Below are 22,201 nucleotides of genomic sequence, written 5' to 3'. Positions count from 1 at the left end.
TTACACTGACCTACGCAAATTACTTGATTTACTGTTAACTAAACTCCTACATAAATATCAACGAGCAACAGTTCTGGTGAGTAAAGTACACCCCCCCCCCCATCAGGGACTGTTATCAGTACATTCTCACACTACAATTTTGGTTATGGGGACTTCAACAGGGTACGCGATCCTCGACTTGACTGTTCACACCCTACCTCCAAAACAACGGCATGTGCTTCCAAATTCCTAAAGAAACAAATATAAGAGGCAGCCCTAGTTGACGCCTGCAGAACTTTACACCCTCTAAATACTGACTATACATTTTTTTCCCCAGCAGTATTGATTTAATTTTAAAGAATACGCATTGCTTCGTTTTCCCAAAGTCGCCTCTTAAAGGACAATGAAAGGTTAATATAAATATATAAATTTAAAGTAAGTCTAAAGGCATTCTTACTTACTGCATATCTAAATTCCCAGATCCCTGCTTGCTTCTCTGAGATATGGTGCTGGCAGCCTACAGCAGTGTGAGGACTACAGTGACATCACTGAAATCTCTCTCCCCTTCCTGTAGGTGCCAGCGGCAGCCTTCCTATTCTCTGAGCATGTGTGTAACTTGATCCTGTCTCCTGTTCTGAGCTACACATGCCCACCAGCCAATCAGAAGCGGATCTGCCAGAGGGGAGGGGGGGAGGGAATGAAACACATGTGCAGTATGAAGCAAGGAGGGAAAGGAAGGGAGAATACCTTTTTAGAGATGGCTGCCTGTTCTAGAAAATGTGAAGTAAGTGTGACTGAGTAAATATTTGATTAGGTGAGCCAAAAGTGTGGGGTTTTTACTAAACAATAGGAGGAGTATTGGGCAGTATGCTTTTTAAATTTTGACTTGCATTCTCCTTTAAGGACACGTATGACATCCCACCGGCGATCTGTGAAAGGAATCTCTACCTGCACAAGTATCAAAGAAGCAGCATATAAGCTCTTCTCTAGATAGTATATTAAACTATTTCTGAAAAATAAATTTACTCCCACCTATCTGCTAACATGGTTTTGGGGCTGTCAGACCCAAGGAGACTATTTCCATTCTTGGTGGACATATCCCATAGTACATAACTTTTGGATCCAAACTTTCCAAATGGTTCCTCAACTGTTCCAAAACGGATATTCCCACTGATCCAGAGCTTGCATTGCTATCACTTCCTTCCAAAACTCTCTAAAAAAAACAGAAAAAACTGCCCACTGGGTGATAGCTTTGAACTGTCTTGCTCCACACTTGGCACTTCTCTGCAATAATATCAAACAAAGTTGGGCTACACAAAGAAATTTGGGAACCCTGGACTTTATTTTGAACACAAGAACTTTAACACCCACTTTAACACCCATCTGATACAAGCTCTTTCACAGAATTGCTTTATTTTATAGCTAATTAATGATAATTTGCTGTGTCAAATCAGACACCTTTTACCAATGTTAACAATTTATGTATAAAACTTCTTAAATAAAGTATAAAGAATAAATAAATCTTTCCAAAATGTTCTTGATTGTATGAATGAGGCCTTATGCACCCATTTATTGCAAGAAGGTCATATTTAACTTGTATAGCAATTTCTAAACTGGGTCACTTGAGAACCTGTTGTTACTACTTAACTTAATAGAACTCTTGCAGGTGTTTCAGAAAATAGTATAGTTCTAAAAATACATTCAGTCACTAGGTTCTACTGCTGATGATGGTTTTAAGTAGGTGCTTAGTCGATACCTCACAGCCAAATCATCAACTAGTATGTAGTAAAACTTACAGTTTCATCTTTCACAGAGCAGGACTCACTGATTTTCTTTGTAAAATCATTCACTGCAATAGCCCTGTAATAACAGTCTTGTAGTACTCACTGGTTCCAGTTCTCTAGTCAAGGAACACTCAAGATGTTCTAGAAAATGTCTTTATTAATATGTTCACAAACTTCTTGAGCATGTGTCCGGAAAGAGAGTCCATGTTCTGTGTAAGAGATTGTTTCATACACTTGTTATATACAATGATACAAGGGAATGGATCATCACAGTACACAGTTTGAATTTGGCGCACAGGATGTCACTGTTGTTTGGAGCGTGGCCACAGTCGACCGGTAAACGAGCCCAGAGATAAAGTCTGTCTCTTACTGAGCTGAGACATGTCGGCTAGTCTTTGCTGTTCCTCCTAGCAGGTATGAGACAGAAAGAATGGGACAGTGAAAATTAGAGAGTGTGGAGGAAGGCAGTAACGTTAACAGTGTTAAAAACAAGGAATAAATGAAGCAGGAAGCCAGAGGGGGGAAGAATGCCTTATAAATGTACCAAAAGAGCATAAATCTTTATACTTTAATTACACATAGACAATACATCTGAGCCAAGCACAATGCCATAAACCAGGGGTGTCAAACTCAATCACATAAGGGGGCCAAAATCTAAAACACAGGCTAAGTCGCGGACCAAATTTTTTATGAATATACTTAGTAAGATTACTAAGGGGTATATTTATCACAATGTGTAAAAAGTGGAGTAAGACATTATCAGTGATGTTGCTCATAGCAGCCAAAAGATGCTTTGCTACTGTTGAAATCTGATTACTGATTGGATGCCTTGGGCAACATTACTGGTAATGCTTCACTCCACTTTTTACACAGCATGATAAATATACCCCTTAGTCTTAGTTACTATGTGAGGAAAATGGAAATTAATCAGGCTGGATGATCAGACACACTCACCAAGGGCCACATAAAACAGCCAGGTGGGCCGGATTTGGCCACCGGGCCTTGTGTTTGACATATATGCCATAAACTGACCTGCTCCAGCTGTGTTTGACGGCGCTTAAATGCTTCCAGTGGATCCTCTTCAAGAGCATAATTCTCCAGGACTGAACGGACATCACTTACCCCACTCACTGCAATTGCTGATCAGAAAGAAAGAGTTGTGCAGGATGAAAATCAAAGAGAAATAAAAGGGAGCAGCCAAAGAGATAGTGAGGAGGCAAATAAAGAAAAGAGTGCAAGGGCAAAGTGTGAGATGAGAAAGAAATAAAGGAAAGAAGAAATACAGTGCCATAGGTATAAAAAGTGTTGTAATTTCTACATTGTAAAACTGAAATGTTTGCAAAAACCTATATTAAAGTCTGCAATGTGCACTTTAATCAGGTCTCAACTGTTTGATTTAAAATTTTTATACTGAGAAGTAGAGGGGTAAATAAAAGAAAAATTTGTCTTTGTCCCAAATATTATGAATGGCACTGTAAATAATGCAGTGGAAATGGAAAGTTTTTCAAACTAAGGGGGAAGACCAAACTGAAAATCCCAGAAAAAAATTATATAAGAAAACATTTCTTCAGATTTCTCAGAAGAATTTAACCTCTTATTCCCCTTACCTGTTTTCATGATTCATTATTCCTCCCCTTACCTAGCTTTTTATTAAAGCCCTCCTGCCTCTAACAACCCTTACTAACTTTTTAAAAATGCTGTCAGGTCATAGAGTGCGCGATCTTCTGAGCTCCCGTCCCATTTCTTTATGGCAAGCCCATTGTACGGCTGCAGCTTGAACGCTTCTCGCTTACAGTCCACAATAACTACATGGGAGGGGTCTCTATTGAGGCAAGAGATATCCTGTAGAAAAACACATCATGGCATTAAGAAGACTGACTGATGACAGACACCAATGTTATGTCTTTTTGACGAGGCTAGTGTTTTTGTGTTTCACTGTAGACCAGTGGTTCTCAACTCTGGGATCTGCTCCCCAAGGAAAATAAGCATGATTTAAAGTTGCATAAATGTTTCAGGTTGTCCCAAGAAAACTACAATACACTAACCGGAGACTTGGCTGTCTTTGGATTTTGTAACAACAAAGTCAGGTTTTTTTTTTTAGCCTCCCTGATCTGAAACATTGTTGCAACTTTACACAAGGGATGCACTGAATCCACAATTTTGGGATCTGGCCAAATCCTTTATGAAAGATTTGGCTGAATAGAGAGCAAATCTGAACAGAGAGGTAAAAGTAGAGCTGGGCGGTACGACCAAAAATTTATATCACGGTATTTTTCAAAATTATATCGGTGTCATGGTATTTGACGGTATTTTTTTTTTTCCATGCATGATTAGGTGTTAACCCCATTTCCTAATAAATTAGAGAATAATTACTGCAGTATTAGAAATCAGAGTCAGGCAAGCGAAGGATCGGCAACAGAAAGTCGTAAGGTAAAGCAGGCAGGCTTAGTTTCCCAGGCAAGGCCGCAGACAACATAGCACAGTACAGGAGGCGTTTGATAGCTTTAAATACCCCCCACGCATGCGCAGAACTGGCGCCGTCAGCGCGTTCTGGGACGTGCACGCTTTGACATGTACGTGCGCTTTGACGCACGCGCACCTGGACGCACGTGTGCAACGTCCCGCAGACAACGGGACGCGCGCGCGCACGACCGGCCCGCACGGGTGAGTACTGCGGTATCTGAAAAATGAATATAGTTTTTAAAAAAAAAAAACACCGGTATTCGGTATTAAACGGTATATCGCCCAGCCCTAGGTGAAAGAACCATGCACTTTGTGTGCAGTGAAAAACCTTCAACTTCCATGCTTATGTGACAAAATATCATGATTTTAAGGATTCTGATTCGTTCGACAAGGCACATGGATTTGGCCAGATCCGAATCCTGAACCAAATGCTGAATTTGGTGCATCCCTACATTACACTGCTGTTTTGGAAAGTAAAACTGTGAGCTAAAGAAAGGGATAAGCTGTGTCCCCAGTAAAACATGTTCTATGATAGATGATAGATAGAGAGTAGGATGCAGTGTGCATAAAATTCTCATGCAGGCCTCTTGCTGGTGCTGCTCCAGCAGTTTGTAAGTAAGTTAAGGCAATAGTTTCCTTTTATGTTGACTTTTGATATGTCATAGAATGACCTATTCTTAGCAATTCTTTCAATTGCTCTTAATTTCTAATACAGGCATGGGATTCGTTATCCGGAAACCCAATATCCAAAAACTTCCAAATTACGGAAAGCCTGTCTCCCAGAGAGTCCATTTTAATAAAATAATTCAGATTTTTAAAATTGATTTCCTTTTTCTCTGTAAAAATAAAACAGTGCTTTGTATTTGATCCCAACTAAGATATCATTAATCCTTACTGGATGCAAAATAATCATATTGGGTTTAATTAATGTGCTATTGATTTTTTAGTAGACTTAAGGTATGAAGATCCAAATTACGGAAAGATCAACTACTGCTCTGCAAGCTTACAATTTTATTGTTACTTTTAATTTCTTATCTTTCAATTCTGGCCTTCTATTTATCATACAAGTCTATCATTAAAATTTTGGACCAGGTCACAACTACTTAAAACCTAAGGATGATGGCACACGTTAAGGTTAGTCACCTGTGCTAAATCTGCTTTACCTGGGGCAAAAGTTTTTCTGCCAGCAATGTAAATAGCCGGTGAGAAAAAATACAAGTTGATTTGTTCTTCCGAAGAAGCCTAAACTTGACTCACAAGGTGACTAATCTCAACATGTGCCATACACATGGCAATCCCGATCTTTCCTGCTACGATCGGTCGCAGGAAAGATCGTTTGTTTTCCCCACCGACGTTCAGGGCTGAATCATCAGATGTGGAGGTAGAAACAATAGGAATTCTATTCTTCTGCTTCAATTAGAACTTTCACACATATTGATTTGACTGGTATATCAAATCAAATGCATGGTTTTCCTATTTTTTTTACGCTGATCCTTTAAAGACTCACAGACATTCCCATAGTCCAGTCCTTGTTCTGTTGCATAGTATCATTATAATTTAGATAGGTCAACACAATACTTTACAAAAAAAAAATGTATATCCAACAGTGGTCTTAAAATACATTAAAAAAGTTTATAAAATAAGACTTCCTTTCTGAGGAAGTGGCGGGAGGCCACGAAACGCGTCAAGTGCTCTCAAGGGATGTACTTGTGCCTTTTAAGAAATATGGAATAAAAGACTGTTTTTACTTCAGTGGTGCTCCGCTTTTTGTTTTATTGCTATTTGGATTTCTGGATCCTGGGGGAGAGGATCCGCGTGCAGCACACTGATTAAGCGGTAAGTGCTCCCGTGTACTGCCTAGTGCTCTCTATATCAGTAGGATTAGAGGACCCTGCTTGCCAGAGCATACAGTCTATGGTATGTGGATATTGAATATATTGCCCAGATGAATTTAAGGCCAGTTCGCAACATGAACTATCACTAAATTATAACATATCCTATGGACATTTGTGGCCTGAAAGAATGGAATAATGCAAAAGTGGCCATTTGGTATCTCTCCTTTTGACCAATAGGTCAAAGTAATGTATGGGTTAGCTTAACTTACAAGGCTGTTAGAGGGGACTTTACTAGTGCAATGTGGCACCTGTGTTAGTCCCACCATATGACAGCAGGCAAACCATGCTACATCTCACTAAAGCTGGCCATACACGTGGCAATCTGATGATGTTTCATGCGCCCATCGGTCGGCAGGTAAGGAGGTAGAAACAATAGGATTTCTACCTCCTTCTGCCGATTCAGCGCTGAAGGGAGATTTTGGTCAGGCGCCTTCTATGGATATCAGCAGCTTCCTGAGATATCGGTCGACTCGCCGACATACCATACACGCACCGAATATTATCGGTGCGTGTATGGCCACCTTAAGTGCCAACATTCAATCTCTTAGTATCCTCAGGCAAGTAATATTCAAATCACTGAATGCAAGCACAAAAACATGCATGATGCAGGCACATTAACAGGGGAACCTGTAATATTACAGATGTTGCATGATTATACCTTTACATGATGTCCATCTGTGTAACGTGTAGCATCCCGGAAAAGCCGGTATGACACAAAACCATGAGGATCCACATTATCAATTAGAGGAAATGCAGTCTGCAGATAGAAATAAAAATCCTGTTATAAAAGTACTAAAAAAAGAATCTCATAGAAAACAAAGGAAAATGAAATTACTGCTGTTTGTCCACCTAAGCATTTCAGAAAAACACTATTACACAGACTGTGAGAAAGGCAGTTTATTAAAGCCACTTGGTTAGCTGATAGGGGGACAAGATAGGGGAGGTAAAAAAAAAAAGCAAGATATGAGTTACATAGTTACATAGGGTTGAAAAAAGACCAGAGTCCATCAAGTTCAACCCATCCAAGTAAACCCAGCACACACAACCCACACCTAGTTAGAGTTAGATAGCCTAGAGATAGAAATAAACTAACAAAGTCAAATAGAGAAAAGGGGTGAAGGAGAAAGATATTACAGAGAGTAGAGACAATATACTCACCAGCCCTGTTTCAGAGGTAAATATAACAATCTCATACAGAGGAGCCAGCTGCTGAAATAAGTTATCAATGCCTGCTCTCTTCTTAAATCTCCATCCAGTTGACAACTAAAATATCAGCACATAGTCAAATCAAAGGAAAGAAAACAGAAAAACCATCAGACCAGGAAGGAATAGTCTGAAAGTCAAATGTGAAGTGAGATGTTGGTAATTATTGAGGAAGGAAGAGCAGAAACAAAAGCAGATACAACACCAAAAAGAAGACTGTGAAAGGACAAAGCGCTCACCGACCACTCTGGATGAAGTAGCACATCTGTCAGTTCAAGGACTAAAGTGTAGGGGGGTTGGTAATAAGGCTCTTTTAGGGGATCCGGAAGAAGCTTGGGACTTGTGGGCTCAATAATCATCTGATAAAAATGAGATGGGGAGGAAGACAGAAAATACAAGTAAGAAAAGCAGAAATCTACTTTGGAGTGACAAAGAAAGCATTACATTTATCATTTAAATCATACCTGTCTGTAGTCTATGAAGTATTTGTATGTTCTTCTAATTTGTTGCACAACAGGGGGGTCTGCAAAAGTTAAATGGGAGAAGGAGATACTGAAATCCAGTGAGGTATATATACAAAAGGCTAAGATGAGAGATGTAGAGGAAAAACACCTAGAAGTACAAGGGCATTTCTGGGGTCTAAGGCAGTCTTTCAAATGCTGCCCCTCCTTGCACTTAAATCTTACCTTTGCGAGTAAGGGGGGGCTCATCACTAGTGCAATTGCGCTCTCCACACTATCAAAGTGATTTGAGAAAAGCGTCTTTATAAAGTCTAATAGGAGGAACTGAGCACTGGGAATTGCACAAGTCTGTAAAGCTACACTTATTATCATGCATCTGCTTAGCATTATTTCACTGGGCTTTTTGGAAGACATTCCTGAACAGTCAAATATTGCAACAGCCCAACATTCTGGTACACTTATAAGGCTACATATGAATATCATGCCAACCCTTTGATGAGGACACAGAAAAGATATGGTGTCACCACTTTCTCATAGCTAAACAGATAGCCCCACTTTCCCAATCTTGTGTACCCTGGCACGCTGCTCTAACATTTAACCTTCTGCATACCCTTCAAACTAATGTTATTTTAGCATTCCTCTGGTTTTCTTTGCTAGTATATGTAGGTTCAAACACACTCACCGCTGTCAAACTCATCGGGTATCTGCAAGAGAAAAAAAACAAGGTCGATATAAAATATTAGAATAAATATGATTATAAAAACTGCACAAACAGGACCATCAGTAGGAATAAGAGTAATAATAATAAAGATGGCCACACAAAGATGATTGGTTGGCAGATAACCAATTTGTATGTAGGGTCCTATGAACTTTGGATAGCAACTGTGCAAGCTCAGGAGACTACAGATGGCTGCTAATGACTGAATGTCCTGTCAGCTGACAAACACCCATTATAATACACGGATACCATCAGCTGAGAGGAAGTAGAAGTGTGCATACCTTGATCATAATCCCTACAGAAAAATCAATCAGATTTAACCCTCTGTATTTGCTCTAATCACATATTCATGTTTTGGCCCACAGAAAGGCAAATGAAATCACAGTGGTATCAGTTCATACTTCCCCTCAAGTAATGCACTTAAAAAGAGTGCTCTATCAAGATTTTATAATGATACATACATATATACACCTACATCCAAATGTATTATTTTGTTGAAAAGAAGGAGTTAAATTGCCGAGAGTACAGGGACAGGAGGACACTGACCGTGGGAAAGGAAGGATACTGACAGAAGTGTGCCACAGAGTAAAGTGAGAAATGCGTCTCATTCTCAACAAGGAGACACCAACACATCAAAGGGATAAGATTTCCACTTTTTTTATGATGGGCCCTAAGGAAAGTTCTCTACACACCAAGTAGTGAACAGTAGGCCAAATCAGAGTGGGTAACACTGCAAATCAAAGAGAATGGGACATCAGTTCAGACATTCCAGAGTGGATTATGATCTCCACCAAATCTGCATCAAATTATCCAAGACCAAGAGTCCAGAGGGCCTTAATGCAAGGAGCTGGAATAAAATGTGTGGCCCCCTGGCTATTGAGAAAATTAAATGATGTAATGTGAAAAAATAAGAGTTTCAGTGTTTTGGAATGAAAATATCACAGAGGACAAAACCTTAATAAAATGAGAGAATTGCTGAAGAATCTGAATACTTTTTGAAGGCACTGCATAATAATTTGGTTAAAGAAATACACATACACCAATAGCACCTGTGTCAATCACACAATGTTTTATTGTAAAAATATCCAAAATATCAGTTGCACCTTGTTTCTTCTGCATGAATCAGTGTTTGAGAATGTGCAACAAATGATAATAAACCTGTGGTGGATCCTTGGCCTGTGGATAAATGTAACAGATAAAACCCTCTCCATGTGCCTGAACCCAAACTAGTGGCTCCACTGATTCAAGCATTGGGGTAGTTATTTTCTAAGCATCTTTCCAGTATAAAGTCATTAAATTTTTTTTTTTTTTTTTTTTTTAAAGCTTATGTCATATGTGTCGTTTTCTCTGCCTGATGATAAATGCAGGCTGAGAATGCAAAATGTATGACATACGCTTTAAAACATTTTTTTCAATTAATTTATACTGGAAAGGAGCTTAGAAAATATCTTTCAGTCAAGAAATATTGTAGTGCAAAACCCCAAATCAATTAAGGAAAGAGCTGGCGTAGGAAAATAAGGCTGAATGTAAAGTTGTGCTGCATATGGTCCAAATCTACATGGCTGAGAAATGAATGAAGGGAACTGGCCACAGAGTAGGGTGAATCATAACATTATATATTTGACACCCAGCAATTCTGGGCACAAGCTCATCATTCCAATCTCTTAGTGTGTTTTCATAATGTTACGTTTGACTGCCAATTCTTAAATTCAGGAGCTTCTCTTCCAGTATTTAATGTAAATTTCCTTACAAGTTATGTTTGTCATATTAAGAAAAAAAAAGTTTTAATGAAATAGGACAGACTGACTTCCAAAGCTGAGACAAACCACCAGTGTGGGAAAGGAAGAACACGGGAAGTGTGCCACAGAGTAATGTGTGAAGTGTGTCTCATTATCAGCAAGGTGACGCCAGTACATCAAAGGGAAAAAAAAGAGTATCCCACCTATTCTTCACTAAAAGCCCTAAGGAAGTTCCTCTGCACACACAGGAGTGAAAATGTGCCCAATTCAGAGAAAAGTGTCAAAGCACTTCAAAAAGTATGGGGCATCAATGGGGTAAAAATTAATGGCTATTCACTATGTTTGAGTGCTGAGCACTGCTACAATTCATCATCTCTAAGACAGGGAAAAGTAATATCAAGTAACTTTTCTAGAAACCCTGTTATCCACAAATTTCCAAATTATAGAAAGGCCATCTTCAATAGACTCCATTATAAGCAAATCATTCTAATTTTAAAAAATGTTTTTTTTTTTTTCTCAGTAATAGTAACACAGTACCTCAGAACTTGATTAAAACTAAGACATAATGTAGCTTTACTGGAATCAAAACAATTCTATTGGGTTAAAATTAATGTTTAAACATTTTTTTTTAGTAGACTCAAGGTATGGAAATCTAAATGACAGAAAGAATCCTTATCCAAAACCCCAGGTCTTGTGCATTCTGGAGAACAGGTCCCATACCTGTAATAATGTAAGTGTTGAAATCACTTAGTAGCAATGATTTATAATGCAAAACTAAGTAACATTCCATTCAACTTGGTGCTACTTATCTGCACCTGTATTTATTTGGTGCCATCATATGGCAATACTCATTTGGAATCACTGTGGAAGGGAACAATTTCAGAGCCTGATCAGCTGTATGGGGGTACAATACTGCTCTGTAAAAGACCCTCTGGCACTCACATAGGGTGCTTCAGGCAGCAGTAAGTTTTTATCCTTGCAGCTGCCAGTATATCACAGTCAGTGAGAGCCACAGCAGTAGTTATTTTTGGGCAATTGCTGAATCTTTTTCCCACATATCACTTCTTGTATGGCTTTAACTTGACTCACCTACACATTTGCAACTGAACAACACTACCCATGTACATTTATTTACAAGTATCTACTGGTTGAACGCCAAGGATTAACATGTCTCGGGAAAAAGGGCTGAAAGCTAAATCATAGTTGTTGGTCTGCCTGTGGACAATGACAGGAGTGTGCCACAGAGTATGGTGAGAAGTGTGCCCCATTTACAACAAGGTGACACAACACATCAAAGGAAAAGAAAACTATCTTGTGTTAATTATATTCACTAAGGAAGTTCCTCTGCAGAACAATGAGTGAAAGTGTGCCAATTCAGAGTGAGGTGACAATGCACATCAAAGTGAACAGAATTCAAAAGGTGTAAAAAGAGTCTCTGTCAATTTCAAGTGGATTATAGTTGTAGACCATGATCTCAAACAAAAGGCTAAAGTAACACTGGACCAGCTAAAGAACAAATGCATGTCCTGCAATGACTAGACCAGGGTTCCCCAACCTTTAATACCCGTGAGCCAAATTCAAATGTTAAAAGTTTTGGAGAGCAACACAAGCAAGAAAAATGTTCCTGGAGATGCCAAAGATATCTAAAATTGGATATTTTATAGCCCCTATGTTGACTGGAAGCCAACAGAAGCCTCTGTTTGACAATTACACTGGGTCTTAGGGCTCTGGCACACGGGGAGATTAGTCGCCCGCGACAAAACTCCCTGTTCGCAGGCGACTAATCTCCCCGAGTTGCCTTCACCTGCCATCCCACCGGCGACAATGTAAGTCGCTGGTGGGATGGCACACGTGGCGGCGCGATTTCGGGAAAACGCCGAAAAAGACTCGCGAGGCTTTTCACCGATTTGCGCAAAATCGCGCCGCCACGTGTGCCATCCCACCGGCGACTTACATTGTCGCCGGTGGGATGGCAGGTGAAGGCAACTCGGGGAGATTAGTCGCCCGCGAACAGGGAGATTTGTCGCGGGCAACTAATCTCCCCGTGTGCCAGAGCCCTAATGCAACCAAAACTTGTCTCCTAACCAGAAATTCAAAATTAAGCACCTACTGTGAGGCCACTGGGAGCAACATCCAAAGGGTGCGCGAGCCACTAAACTAGACCAACGACCATCCAAGTATCATATAAAACTTCTTATTTGTTGAACTTAGATAAAACATGCAGCATGTTGTAACCAAGTTCAAATAAATGAGAAGTTTTATTTGATACTTGGATGTTCATGGTCTAGTCATTGCAGGATATGCTCAGAACTGCTGCACCTGGGCCAATGACAACCTTCGGTAAGTTAATTACTCTTCACAGAATCCCCTTATATGTATGGATTGTACGGAAATTTTAAGCAACAGACTCTTGAGCCACACATTTATTTTGGTGTGTAATTTTTAAAAATTTCCACATGCGTTGGCAGCTTTTAGTTAAAAGTAATAAGCATTTCCTGCAATGACCAAGGAAAGTCCAGATCTCAATCCATTGGAAAATCTGTGACACTATTGGAAAAAGATAATGAGACCTAATGGTACATTTAGGGGGCATTCAGTAAAGTCCAAATTACAAGTACGGTTTGCCAAAATTTGCATAAAATGCAGAAATTTCTGATGTGCGTTAATTTTGCGAAAAAAAGTCACAGAAAATATGCACACTTCCAAAAGTTAGTAAAAATATGTTTTTTTTTCTATTCGTAACCAATGGTACATTGATAAATGGGCCCCATAGTCTTAGGAGCATATTTCAGTTTTTTTTATTGTACTAAAGAAAACAATACCCCATGTTTTTTCACTTCAAGTGATGTGAAATCAAATTCTCAGAGGACAAAATATCAGTTTAAGATTTGCTATTCAGGAAAAATAAAGGGTCTGAATAATTTTACAAGGCACTATACACAGAAGGAACTTGGCAGGAGTGTGCCATGAATTAGGATGAGAAGTGTGCCTCATGTTCAACAAGATGACACCTACACATCAAAGGATATAAAGATCCCACCTTTTCTTCCTTATATTCCCTAAGGAAGTTCCTCTACAGAGTAAGGAGTGAAAGTGTGCCAATTCTGAGTAAGGTGACAATGCACATCAAAGAGAACAGAAAGAAAAGGTGTAAAGCGGATCTGTGTTTTATCTTGGGAGCAACTTCTTCTGGCTAGTAGATGTTATCTTCTTACATGTGGGCAATGACACATGTCTCGGGCCCCTGTGTCTTGTCACTGTGACAAAAAAAAAAAAATCCTTGCCAGACTGGGTGCTGAGAATTAGTGCAGGTAAAACACTTAAAACCACATTATTACAATACCTATGCACGTATTCAATAAGTGATTTAAGCATTTCTGCTGCAGTAATCTCAGTATGCAGGAAGCCAAAGAAGTAATGGTGGCTGTACATATTACAATAATGATCTTTCCTGCAACCATATGATTTTTTTGACATTTGGGTGCCATCACAGCCATGGGTTCTCTCTGTTGGCGAAAAAAAATCTAGGTGGAGAAAATATAGGACATAGTCTATCAATGCACACACATATGGCAAGGAGGGGGGGGGGGGGAACTAATCCACAATGGCGCCAACTACACAGAACACAGGAGGCGGCTGACCTCTAGCAGGTTGAAACTGGGCTAATTTAGAATATATATCAACATCAAATCTATAGAAACACAGATACCAGAGTGTAGGTATAACATAATTACAATAAAATCAAAGAAAAATATTATAGACATTTTAATTAAAACACAATTAAGGTTTGATAATGGGCAGGCTTCATATTATTAAAAAGGACAGCTATAAATACCAGTGTAGAGGTGGGTTATTAAGACTCATATCTAACCTATCAATATGGAACCTATTTTTAGCAGCAAAGTTTATATAGTAAGTGCATAGCCACCATTACATATAACCAGATGCAGGTTAACACCTGAGTTAGTAGGTAAAGGTGGTAATGCCGAAATGGAATTTTGTAATGGCAAGGCCTGCATATTTACAACCTCTGCATACTTCTGAAAAAATTACAGTGTTTTGAAGAAAAAATTGAAAAGAAAAAATAATATAAAAGAAATCAACTATATAAATAGTGGCTCGGGTACATATTGGCCATCTACTTGCTGAATTTGTCCATATTCTGACATTGCTCTCAGTAACATCAAAGAACTGCAAACACATGCAATCAAATCTGTTTATAAAAGGGAAAGGTCCCTAGAATGTACAAAATAATTTGACTAATGTAATTTTATTTTGTCCTAATTCATTTTACCCCAGGAACATATCTGTATTAGGCCAATGGCATATATCACAATTCTGTCCATTTTGGCACCTAGTGGATACCCAGCTCAGCAGGCAGCAAACAGAAAGTTTGCTCATTCAATTTAGCAGCAATACCATGGACTATAGGGTCTAGCAATAGTTGCTTGAAAAAGTGTCAGTCAATGTTACCAGGCAACTATGGCCTGACCCATGCACTACTGCCCAATAAAAGTCTGATTATGAATTTTAACAAACTGTAAGGTTATAGTGTAGTATAGTGTTGTCATAAACTACCAGAATAATAGGAGTTATGAGTTTAATTTATGGCAAGGCCTCCCCTGTATTGGCCTTAGTATCAATAGGTTCTTCCAGTCACCACATATTTATATTTGTTTTAGTACAATTTAGTAACAATTATTTTTTTTCTGGAGACCTGTCATTTCTAGTACAGGTATGGAATCCCTTATTCGGAAACCCCTTATCCAGAAAGTTCCGAATTACGGAAAGCCCACCTCCCATAGACTCCATTATAAGCAAATAATTCTAATTTTTAAAAATGATTTCCTTTTTTATCTGTAATAATAAAACAGAACATTGTACTTGATCCCAACTAAGATATAATTAATCCTTATTGGGGGCAAAATAAAAAAAAATAGGATTGCTATTGGGTTTATTCAATATTTAAATGATTCATAGCAGACAAGTTATGGAGCTTCAAATTACTGAAAGATCCCTAATTCGGAAAACCCCAGGTCCCGAGCATTCTGGAAAACAAGTCCCATACCTGAACCAACTAACCATTACTATTTTAACTCTATTAATAATTCAGTCTTAGGGGCACATTTACTAATCCCCGAACGTCCGAAAAGCGTCCGAATGCGTTTTTTTTGGTAGTGATCAGTATTTTGCGATTTTTTCGTAAATTGTCGCGTAGCGTTACGACTTTCGCAAATTGTCTCGACTTTTTCGTAGCCATCGCGCTGAGTACGAAAGTTTCGGATTCATTCAAGCTTCGGTATCGTGACTTTCCTTGGGCCAGGTTGGAGCAGCAGGGTGCCATTGAGTCCTATGGGAGGCTTCCAAAATCATGCAAAGTCTGAAAGTTTTGCCCGCCGTTTACGAGCGCTTAATACAAAAAAGTCGCAACAATATACGAGCAAATCGTAACGGCTACGAAAAAGTTGCGACAATTTGCGCAAGTTGTAACAGCTACGAAAAAATCGTGACAATTTACGAAAAAGTCGTAACGGCGACGAAAAATTAGCCAAAAATACGAAAAAGTCGAAAAATTTTGTTTCCAATCCGAATTTTTCCCATTCGGATTCGTGGATTAGTAAATCAGCCCCCTAGTATTTATTTAGGCTTTTCATTTTAAATGTAACTAAAATTATTTATATGACTGTATAAAAATAGCTGACAGTGCAACATACAGATTGCCCAGCTCTACTTTTCAGAAAGCAGGCAACTGCTAAAAGCATCACTTACCAAATAGTTTGTGAAACTGGCAGTCATCTGTTATATTGCTTTTCACATGCTAGCCATGAATAGAGATGCCCATGTGTTGAAACTCAAATGGGTTTTGCGACATGGAGAATTTTGTAGGAAAAAAATCACCAAGGAAAAAGTGACAGATGCAGCAAGCAAGGGACAATATTGGCATCTCAATTCACAACAAAGGAGCAGATGCAGAGCAGGGAAAAAGTAAGAAAAGGCAACTATTTCTGATACAAGGAAGTGCTCAAAACACTAAGCTCAGTGCAAATGGCTGTCACACTCCCTTTCTCTAAATAGCACATAATCCAAAAGGCCACTCATTGAGCATATTTGCACACAGTGAAAAAACGCAATGCAGCCCAAGTTGAACTCTACAACATCAGGTGGAAATCTATGCACTCCGTGCACTTAGCACCTTAAGCCACCTTCTTATGTTTTTTTCTATTCTCAGTGGAATAGAGGACAATCACTGTATAATACTTATACATGCAAATCATTTGCTATTTACAAAATGTAAATTGGTGGAAAGGTTTTCAAACAGGTTTTCAAAGTTTTTAACAAAGGAATTGTATTTGATAAGGAATACCTTGTGATGTTCTCTGCTTAGGAAATGTAGATAGCAAACCATTTTCTGATGAGTTTTAAGAAGCGCAACATCAAGACATTGATTTTCTCACAAAATACATTTTTATGTACTCCGTAAATAGAAATTTTAAAAGTGCGAAAAATCAATCATAATATGTTTCTGGAATTTAAGTCAGAGGTTCCGCAGTTTGTTGCATCTGTTGCAGCTAGCAGCTACTGTCTACTTTTCATATTAGTAATTAATATGTAATAAAATATAATAAATGGGAATAAAAATGGAAGCCCCAAAGAAATCTAGGCAGCATGGTGGCACTATCACTGCTGCCTTACAATAATGTATAATTTCTAAAGGTGGCTATACATGCACACATAAATCCATGCAAAACATAGCACTGTATAATTATCTGTGCGTGTATACAGGCCATGAATTCCAGTTTATATTCATGTATATGGATATTGGTTTGCTTGGAGCTTGGTTGGCTTTGGCATTTCAGTGTATTGCGCATCATCAGATGATGTTCTGATTATTTGCGTGTTTTGAACAAACAATTATAATAATAATACAGAGAGAACCACGGGTGACATATGCTTCCTATAAAATACAAGATTCACAGTGCTGTAAAGGAGAAAAGGCCATATAACAGACCAAGTGGCCTCAAATATCTTCATCAAAAACCATATAATGACCTCTAGTGGTTAGAAGCTTGCATAGCACAAGTCCATGAATATTGCTTACCCGTACGTTAACTTTGAGTATGATATATAATGTTCTATTCTTAGCAACTATTCAGATGGTAATTTAAAAAAAAAAAAAAAAAAAAAAATTTTTTTTTTTTTTTAATATATTCCCTTTCTGTTTCTATCTCCTTCCTCTCCTTCCAGTTTTTAAATAAGGTCTGTGAGGCTTGAGTGTTATCGTTAATTAAGTTTCTATTCAGTTTCTCTTCTATTCATCTTCTAGTCTCTAATTCAAACCACTGCTCGGATGCTAGAAAAAAGTGAATCCTAAAAACCAGATGCTTATTGGTTGGCAGAATATCATTATATCATCTATTTAAATTTACAGCAACACATACTACTCTAAACACAATACACCCTGAGTTAATTTGCAATGCCAACGACTATCAGTGAGGTATAGTGGAAAACAGATTAGGGATGAATTAAGATATATTATCAAAAGTTTATACTCAAATAGACTGGCATACAATCTGTCAGAAATCAATCGTGTCAGGAAACCCTTTTTCAAGTAAACATAATATTGTAAGTGTAGAACAACCACTTAAGAATCATTGCCATTATTACTATGCAAGGAGAAAAAGCAGCCAGTTATAGCATTATGTTACTTTGAGAGACTCACTACTGATCCTTCAAGGCATAAACATGAGGAAAGACTTGCTTTATGGGTTACACTAACAATGTGAAAAACCTTGCTGGACAAACATAAGGGTAGCACTCACCAAAACCCTGCTGCTATTTTTGTAGTGTCTTACCTTGTTCCCCTGCTCATCCACGGAATTGCTACCTGAAAATACAAGATATTTGGTAATGTTTAATGTGAGAAAATGTAGATACCTACAGCAAGTATCATGCAAACCTACTGTACATATACATTCATAATTCTCTGTGTACTTTATGCTCACTATTTTTTATTCTTTAGCTTTCCTATACTCTGCTATACTTACCAAATATGTAAACAAGTGATCCGCTTCCAGCAACACCAAGCAGCCCTGCAGCTCTCAGGAGAAACCTTTTAGCATTAGCTGCATTTTCTTTCTGTTTCTTCTGTTTTTCCTCTGAACCAGAGGAGTCTGAAGATGCCTAAGATGCACAGATAATGGGGTAATGTAGTATCAAAGTCTGGGGAGAGTAAGGAAGAGAATACTTGGAAATTTGAGTAGATTACAGGTATGGGACCCGTTATCCAGAATGCTCGGGACCTGGTGTTTTCCGGATAAGGGGTCTTTCCGTAATTTGGATCTCCTACCTTAAATCTCCTAAAAAATTATTTAAACAGTAATTAATCCAATAGGATTGTTTTGCCTCCAATAAGGATTAATTATACTTTAGTTGGGATCAAGTACAAGGTACAGTTTTATTATTACAGAGAAAAAGGAAACCATTTTTAAAAATGTGAATTATTTGATTACAATGCAGTTTATGGGAGGTTGTCTTTCCGTAATTCGGAACTTTCTGGATAACGGGTTTCCGGATAAGGGTGCGATACCAGTACTATATAGAACAAGAGGGCTAAACAAATGACTTTTGTAGCTTAGGGGAAAAAAAGGTAATAAAGAGCATTGTCACAAAGAAATTATTATCATCAATTTTTTGAAGCCCATTGGCTGACAGAGGCTCCCCACAACTGTTTGAATAGATTAGAATGGTGGGCCACCTGCCAAAGTCATAAGCAAAGACTGAGTCCTTAAATGGGGTTCTGGGTGCACCATATACAGTAGATATAACTCAGCATACATGAGCCAGAAAAGGGGGCAATAGAAGACTCAGAGAAATATGGACAGTGTGAAAGCCCAGCAACACAGACCAAACAGGAAGAATATTTTCATTAGCATGTTCAGGAAAGGTATCTCCTGGGGAATGGGAATGTGGAGAGCACAATGATCCCAGAGGGAAACTGAAAGCAGGGGTGAAGCTAAGCAGTCAACATTTTATCTGTGTGGGTAAAAATATTAAAGCCATATTTTTGAAATTTATCTTAAAAGTTAATATGTAGTTAGTATTACATGTATGGGAAACATTATCTGGAATGCTCGGAACCTGGGTTTTTTGGATAAGGGAGCTTTCCCTAATTTGGGTCTCCATACCTTAAGTTTACTAAAAAATAATTTAAACATTAATTAAACCCAACAAAAACTGTTTTGCTTCAAATAAGGATTAATTATATCTTAGTTAGGATCAAGTGCAAGGTACTGTTTTATTATTACAGAGAAACAAATATATTTAATATTTTGAATTATTTCATTAAAATGGGGGCTATGGAAGATGGCCTTCCTGTAATTTTGAGCTTTCTAGATAACGGGTGGCCGGATAATGGATCCCATACATGAACCAGTTATCTGAGCCCTCAGTAATTTTCAATTCAGTACCTGTAATACAGAACACAGAGTACCTATACAAATTCCCACCTACAGCCTCCCTATGAACTGCGATAGAATTATCACAATACCATGGGGAACCTTCTTCAGCATTTATGAATATATAGAGTATAAAATATGAGCCATGAATATCCTGTAAATTATATATTTATAAGAGGAGCTTAGGGATTTCACAGTGATAATCCATGCCTAGTGCAGTAATTTGTGTCACATGACTGACAGACGTGTACTATAAAAAAAAATGTAACCCCGTTGTAAAATATGAAAATATTATAAATCACCACAGAATTTCTTAATGACTTCATAAAAGCACTCAGCCTGTGGCCTTGTGCCTTCTTATAGTTGTGGAACTATTTACTATAATGGCAGTGGCACACAGCGAGATTAGTCACCCCGTGACAAATCTTTGTTGTCGCGGGTGACTAATCTCCCCGCAATGCCATCCCACCAGCTTGAATGTAAATCGCCGGTGGGATTGCAAACGCGTCGCTGCGATGTTTAGGAGTTGCCCAAAGTTTCTTCTCAAGAAACTTCGGGTGACTTTGGGACATTGCAGCGACGCGTATGCCATCCCACCGGCGATTTACATTCTGGCTGGTGGGATGGCATTGCGGGGAGATTAGTCGCCCGCGACAAGTCGACTAATCTCCCAGTGTGCCACTGCCCTAGGGGGTACATTATATTCTATCTATTGTCTAAAGTTGGATCCCCCACCCAAACAGAGCAAACTGCCAAGCCCTCATCTTAAAAATCTAGTATAAATAAATTTAAAGCAACTGGACTTGTTTGGTAACAAGTCCAGTTGCTTTAAATTTATTTATACTAGATATACCATGACCTGGATGAATGAAAACCTTCATAGACATCATCTTAAAAGGGATATAAACCCCCAAACAACACTTTGCATAAAGACAGTGTAATTTAAGCAACTTTTTTCCAAAATACATTCATTAAAATTTTCAGTGACCTAATAATTATTAATGTTATTTCTATTAAAAACATTATCCGTCTCTCCCTTACTGTTATCTATGTCCAGGCATGGACTGGCAATCTGTGGATTCTGGCAAAAGCCAGAGAGGTTGCTGTAAGATGGCATAGAAATGCCAGGGCCCATTTAGAATCCTAGCCCAGGCCTGTCTAGGTCTGACTCAGTGCAATAAAAGTCAGCCATACATGCCCCTCTTCACAGGTCTCTAATATGTTGGCTTCTACTACAAATGTTTTATGTCAGAACTGGCAGGGCAGAGAAAATTTACATTGACAAATAACATTAAAACCTGAAAAATGTGTCAGTAACATACATGGTTGCACAGAATTGCAATTTATTTGCTAGGCTGCTATATGTTGGAAGCGGTACAGCAGACCTTTCCAGCATATTTTGACATTTATAAAATGATATAGCTGCTAGGGACAGCCTGTCGCAGAGAAGCTAACTACAGCACCTTCTGTTCTCCATTAGAATGGATGATTTGATGATGATTTGTTCATTAGTGCAATTATGCCATGGGGCCTTAACCTGCACTAATGTAAGCTGGGCAAAACTGCCCCTTGTTTATGTTATTATGACCTGTCTGTAGGACAACAACCTCATGTCACCCAGAGCCAGGGGGCAAGCTCAGGTTACTAGCCACAGCTTACAAGGTTATGGGTTACTCATCTCACATGGCAATAGTTTTCAGGTCAATGGTTCTATGGAAGCCTCACCTCGTTCTCTCGCCTCTGTAACTTCTCCTGCAACACGGCCCCCGTCAGTCCACCTTCCGCTCCCTGCTCGGAGCTAAATGCTCGATACCTCAGCTCTGTTCTTTGCCCCAATACCCGCAAAAGTCGCACCGACCTCCCGCACACGGGCACCAACGAGGCCGCCATCTTTCCTCCACAATTCACCAGTAACCTCACCCAATCACGGATTAGCCGGCTGCACCGCTAGCCAATCGTCAACTTGGAATGTATTCTGACAGCAAATAGCCTGCTGGCAAGGATAGTAGGCCAATCGGAGACCTAAGATAGAAAAAACTTATCCAACAGCAACTGGACAATTTGACAGATGTGCCAGAAAAGATACGATCGTCGCAGGGTGTTTGTGGTCTCCATATTGAGTGTGGCAAAGCGGGAATTGAATAAGGGAGGGGGTAATAAATAAGAGCAAATAAACTAGGGGATGCTGCAGCTGCAATGTTTATCAAGGTCTGAACTTGACTGAAATACAATAAGCTGTTACTCTGTACTACTATTACGTGTGAGTTTGCGTTAGAAGCTTATGTAAAGGGATTGCGTTGTTTTAGCCAGACATAGATGTGAAGGGATATAGAAGAAGAATTTCAATGTTTTCATAGCCATGAATCACATCTCAGTATCTGCTGTCAGTACATGAGCTATAGTTATTGAAATGGTTACTGATCAAAGCCACCAGCACAAAGCATTTTGAGTTAGAGATCATGTAGCTCGTTATTAAAAAGCACTGTTTAGTTATTACTGGGATT

General features: G+C 38.8%; 1 protein-coding gene across 1 annotated transcript; it reads right to left on the bottom strand.

Moving 5' to 3' along the window:
• Window positions 1–1,302: 1,302 nt before the first annotated feature.
• Window positions 1,303–21,591, bottom strand: timm50 (translocase of inner mitochondrial membrane 50 homolog). The gene is given in 11 exon segments (NM_001126566.1): window positions 1,303–2,170; window positions 2,796–2,902; window positions 3,449–3,605; window positions 6,780–6,878; window positions 7,280–7,384; window positions 7,564–7,683; window positions 7,789–7,847; window positions 8,468–8,489; window positions 18,096–18,127; window positions 18,288–18,423; window positions 21,423–21,591. Coding segments are annotated over 11 exon segments (1,107 nt in total). The 5' UTR covers window positions 21,588–21,591; the 3' UTR covers window positions 1,303–2,065.
• Between the last annotated feature and the right edge of the window lie 610 nt (window positions 21,592–22,201).

The sequence above is a fragment of the Xenopus tropicalis genome, chromosome 8, assembly GCF_000004195.4.
Source record: "Xenopus tropicalis strain Nigerian chromosome 8, UCB_Xtro_10.0, whole genome shotgun sequence".
NCBI classification, from domain to species: domain Eukaryota; kingdom Metazoa; phylum Chordata; class Amphibia; order Anura; family Pipidae; genus Xenopus; species Xenopus tropicalis.
Note: the sequence above shows the minus strand (reverse complement) of the source record. Positions and strands in the feature narration are given on the sequence as shown.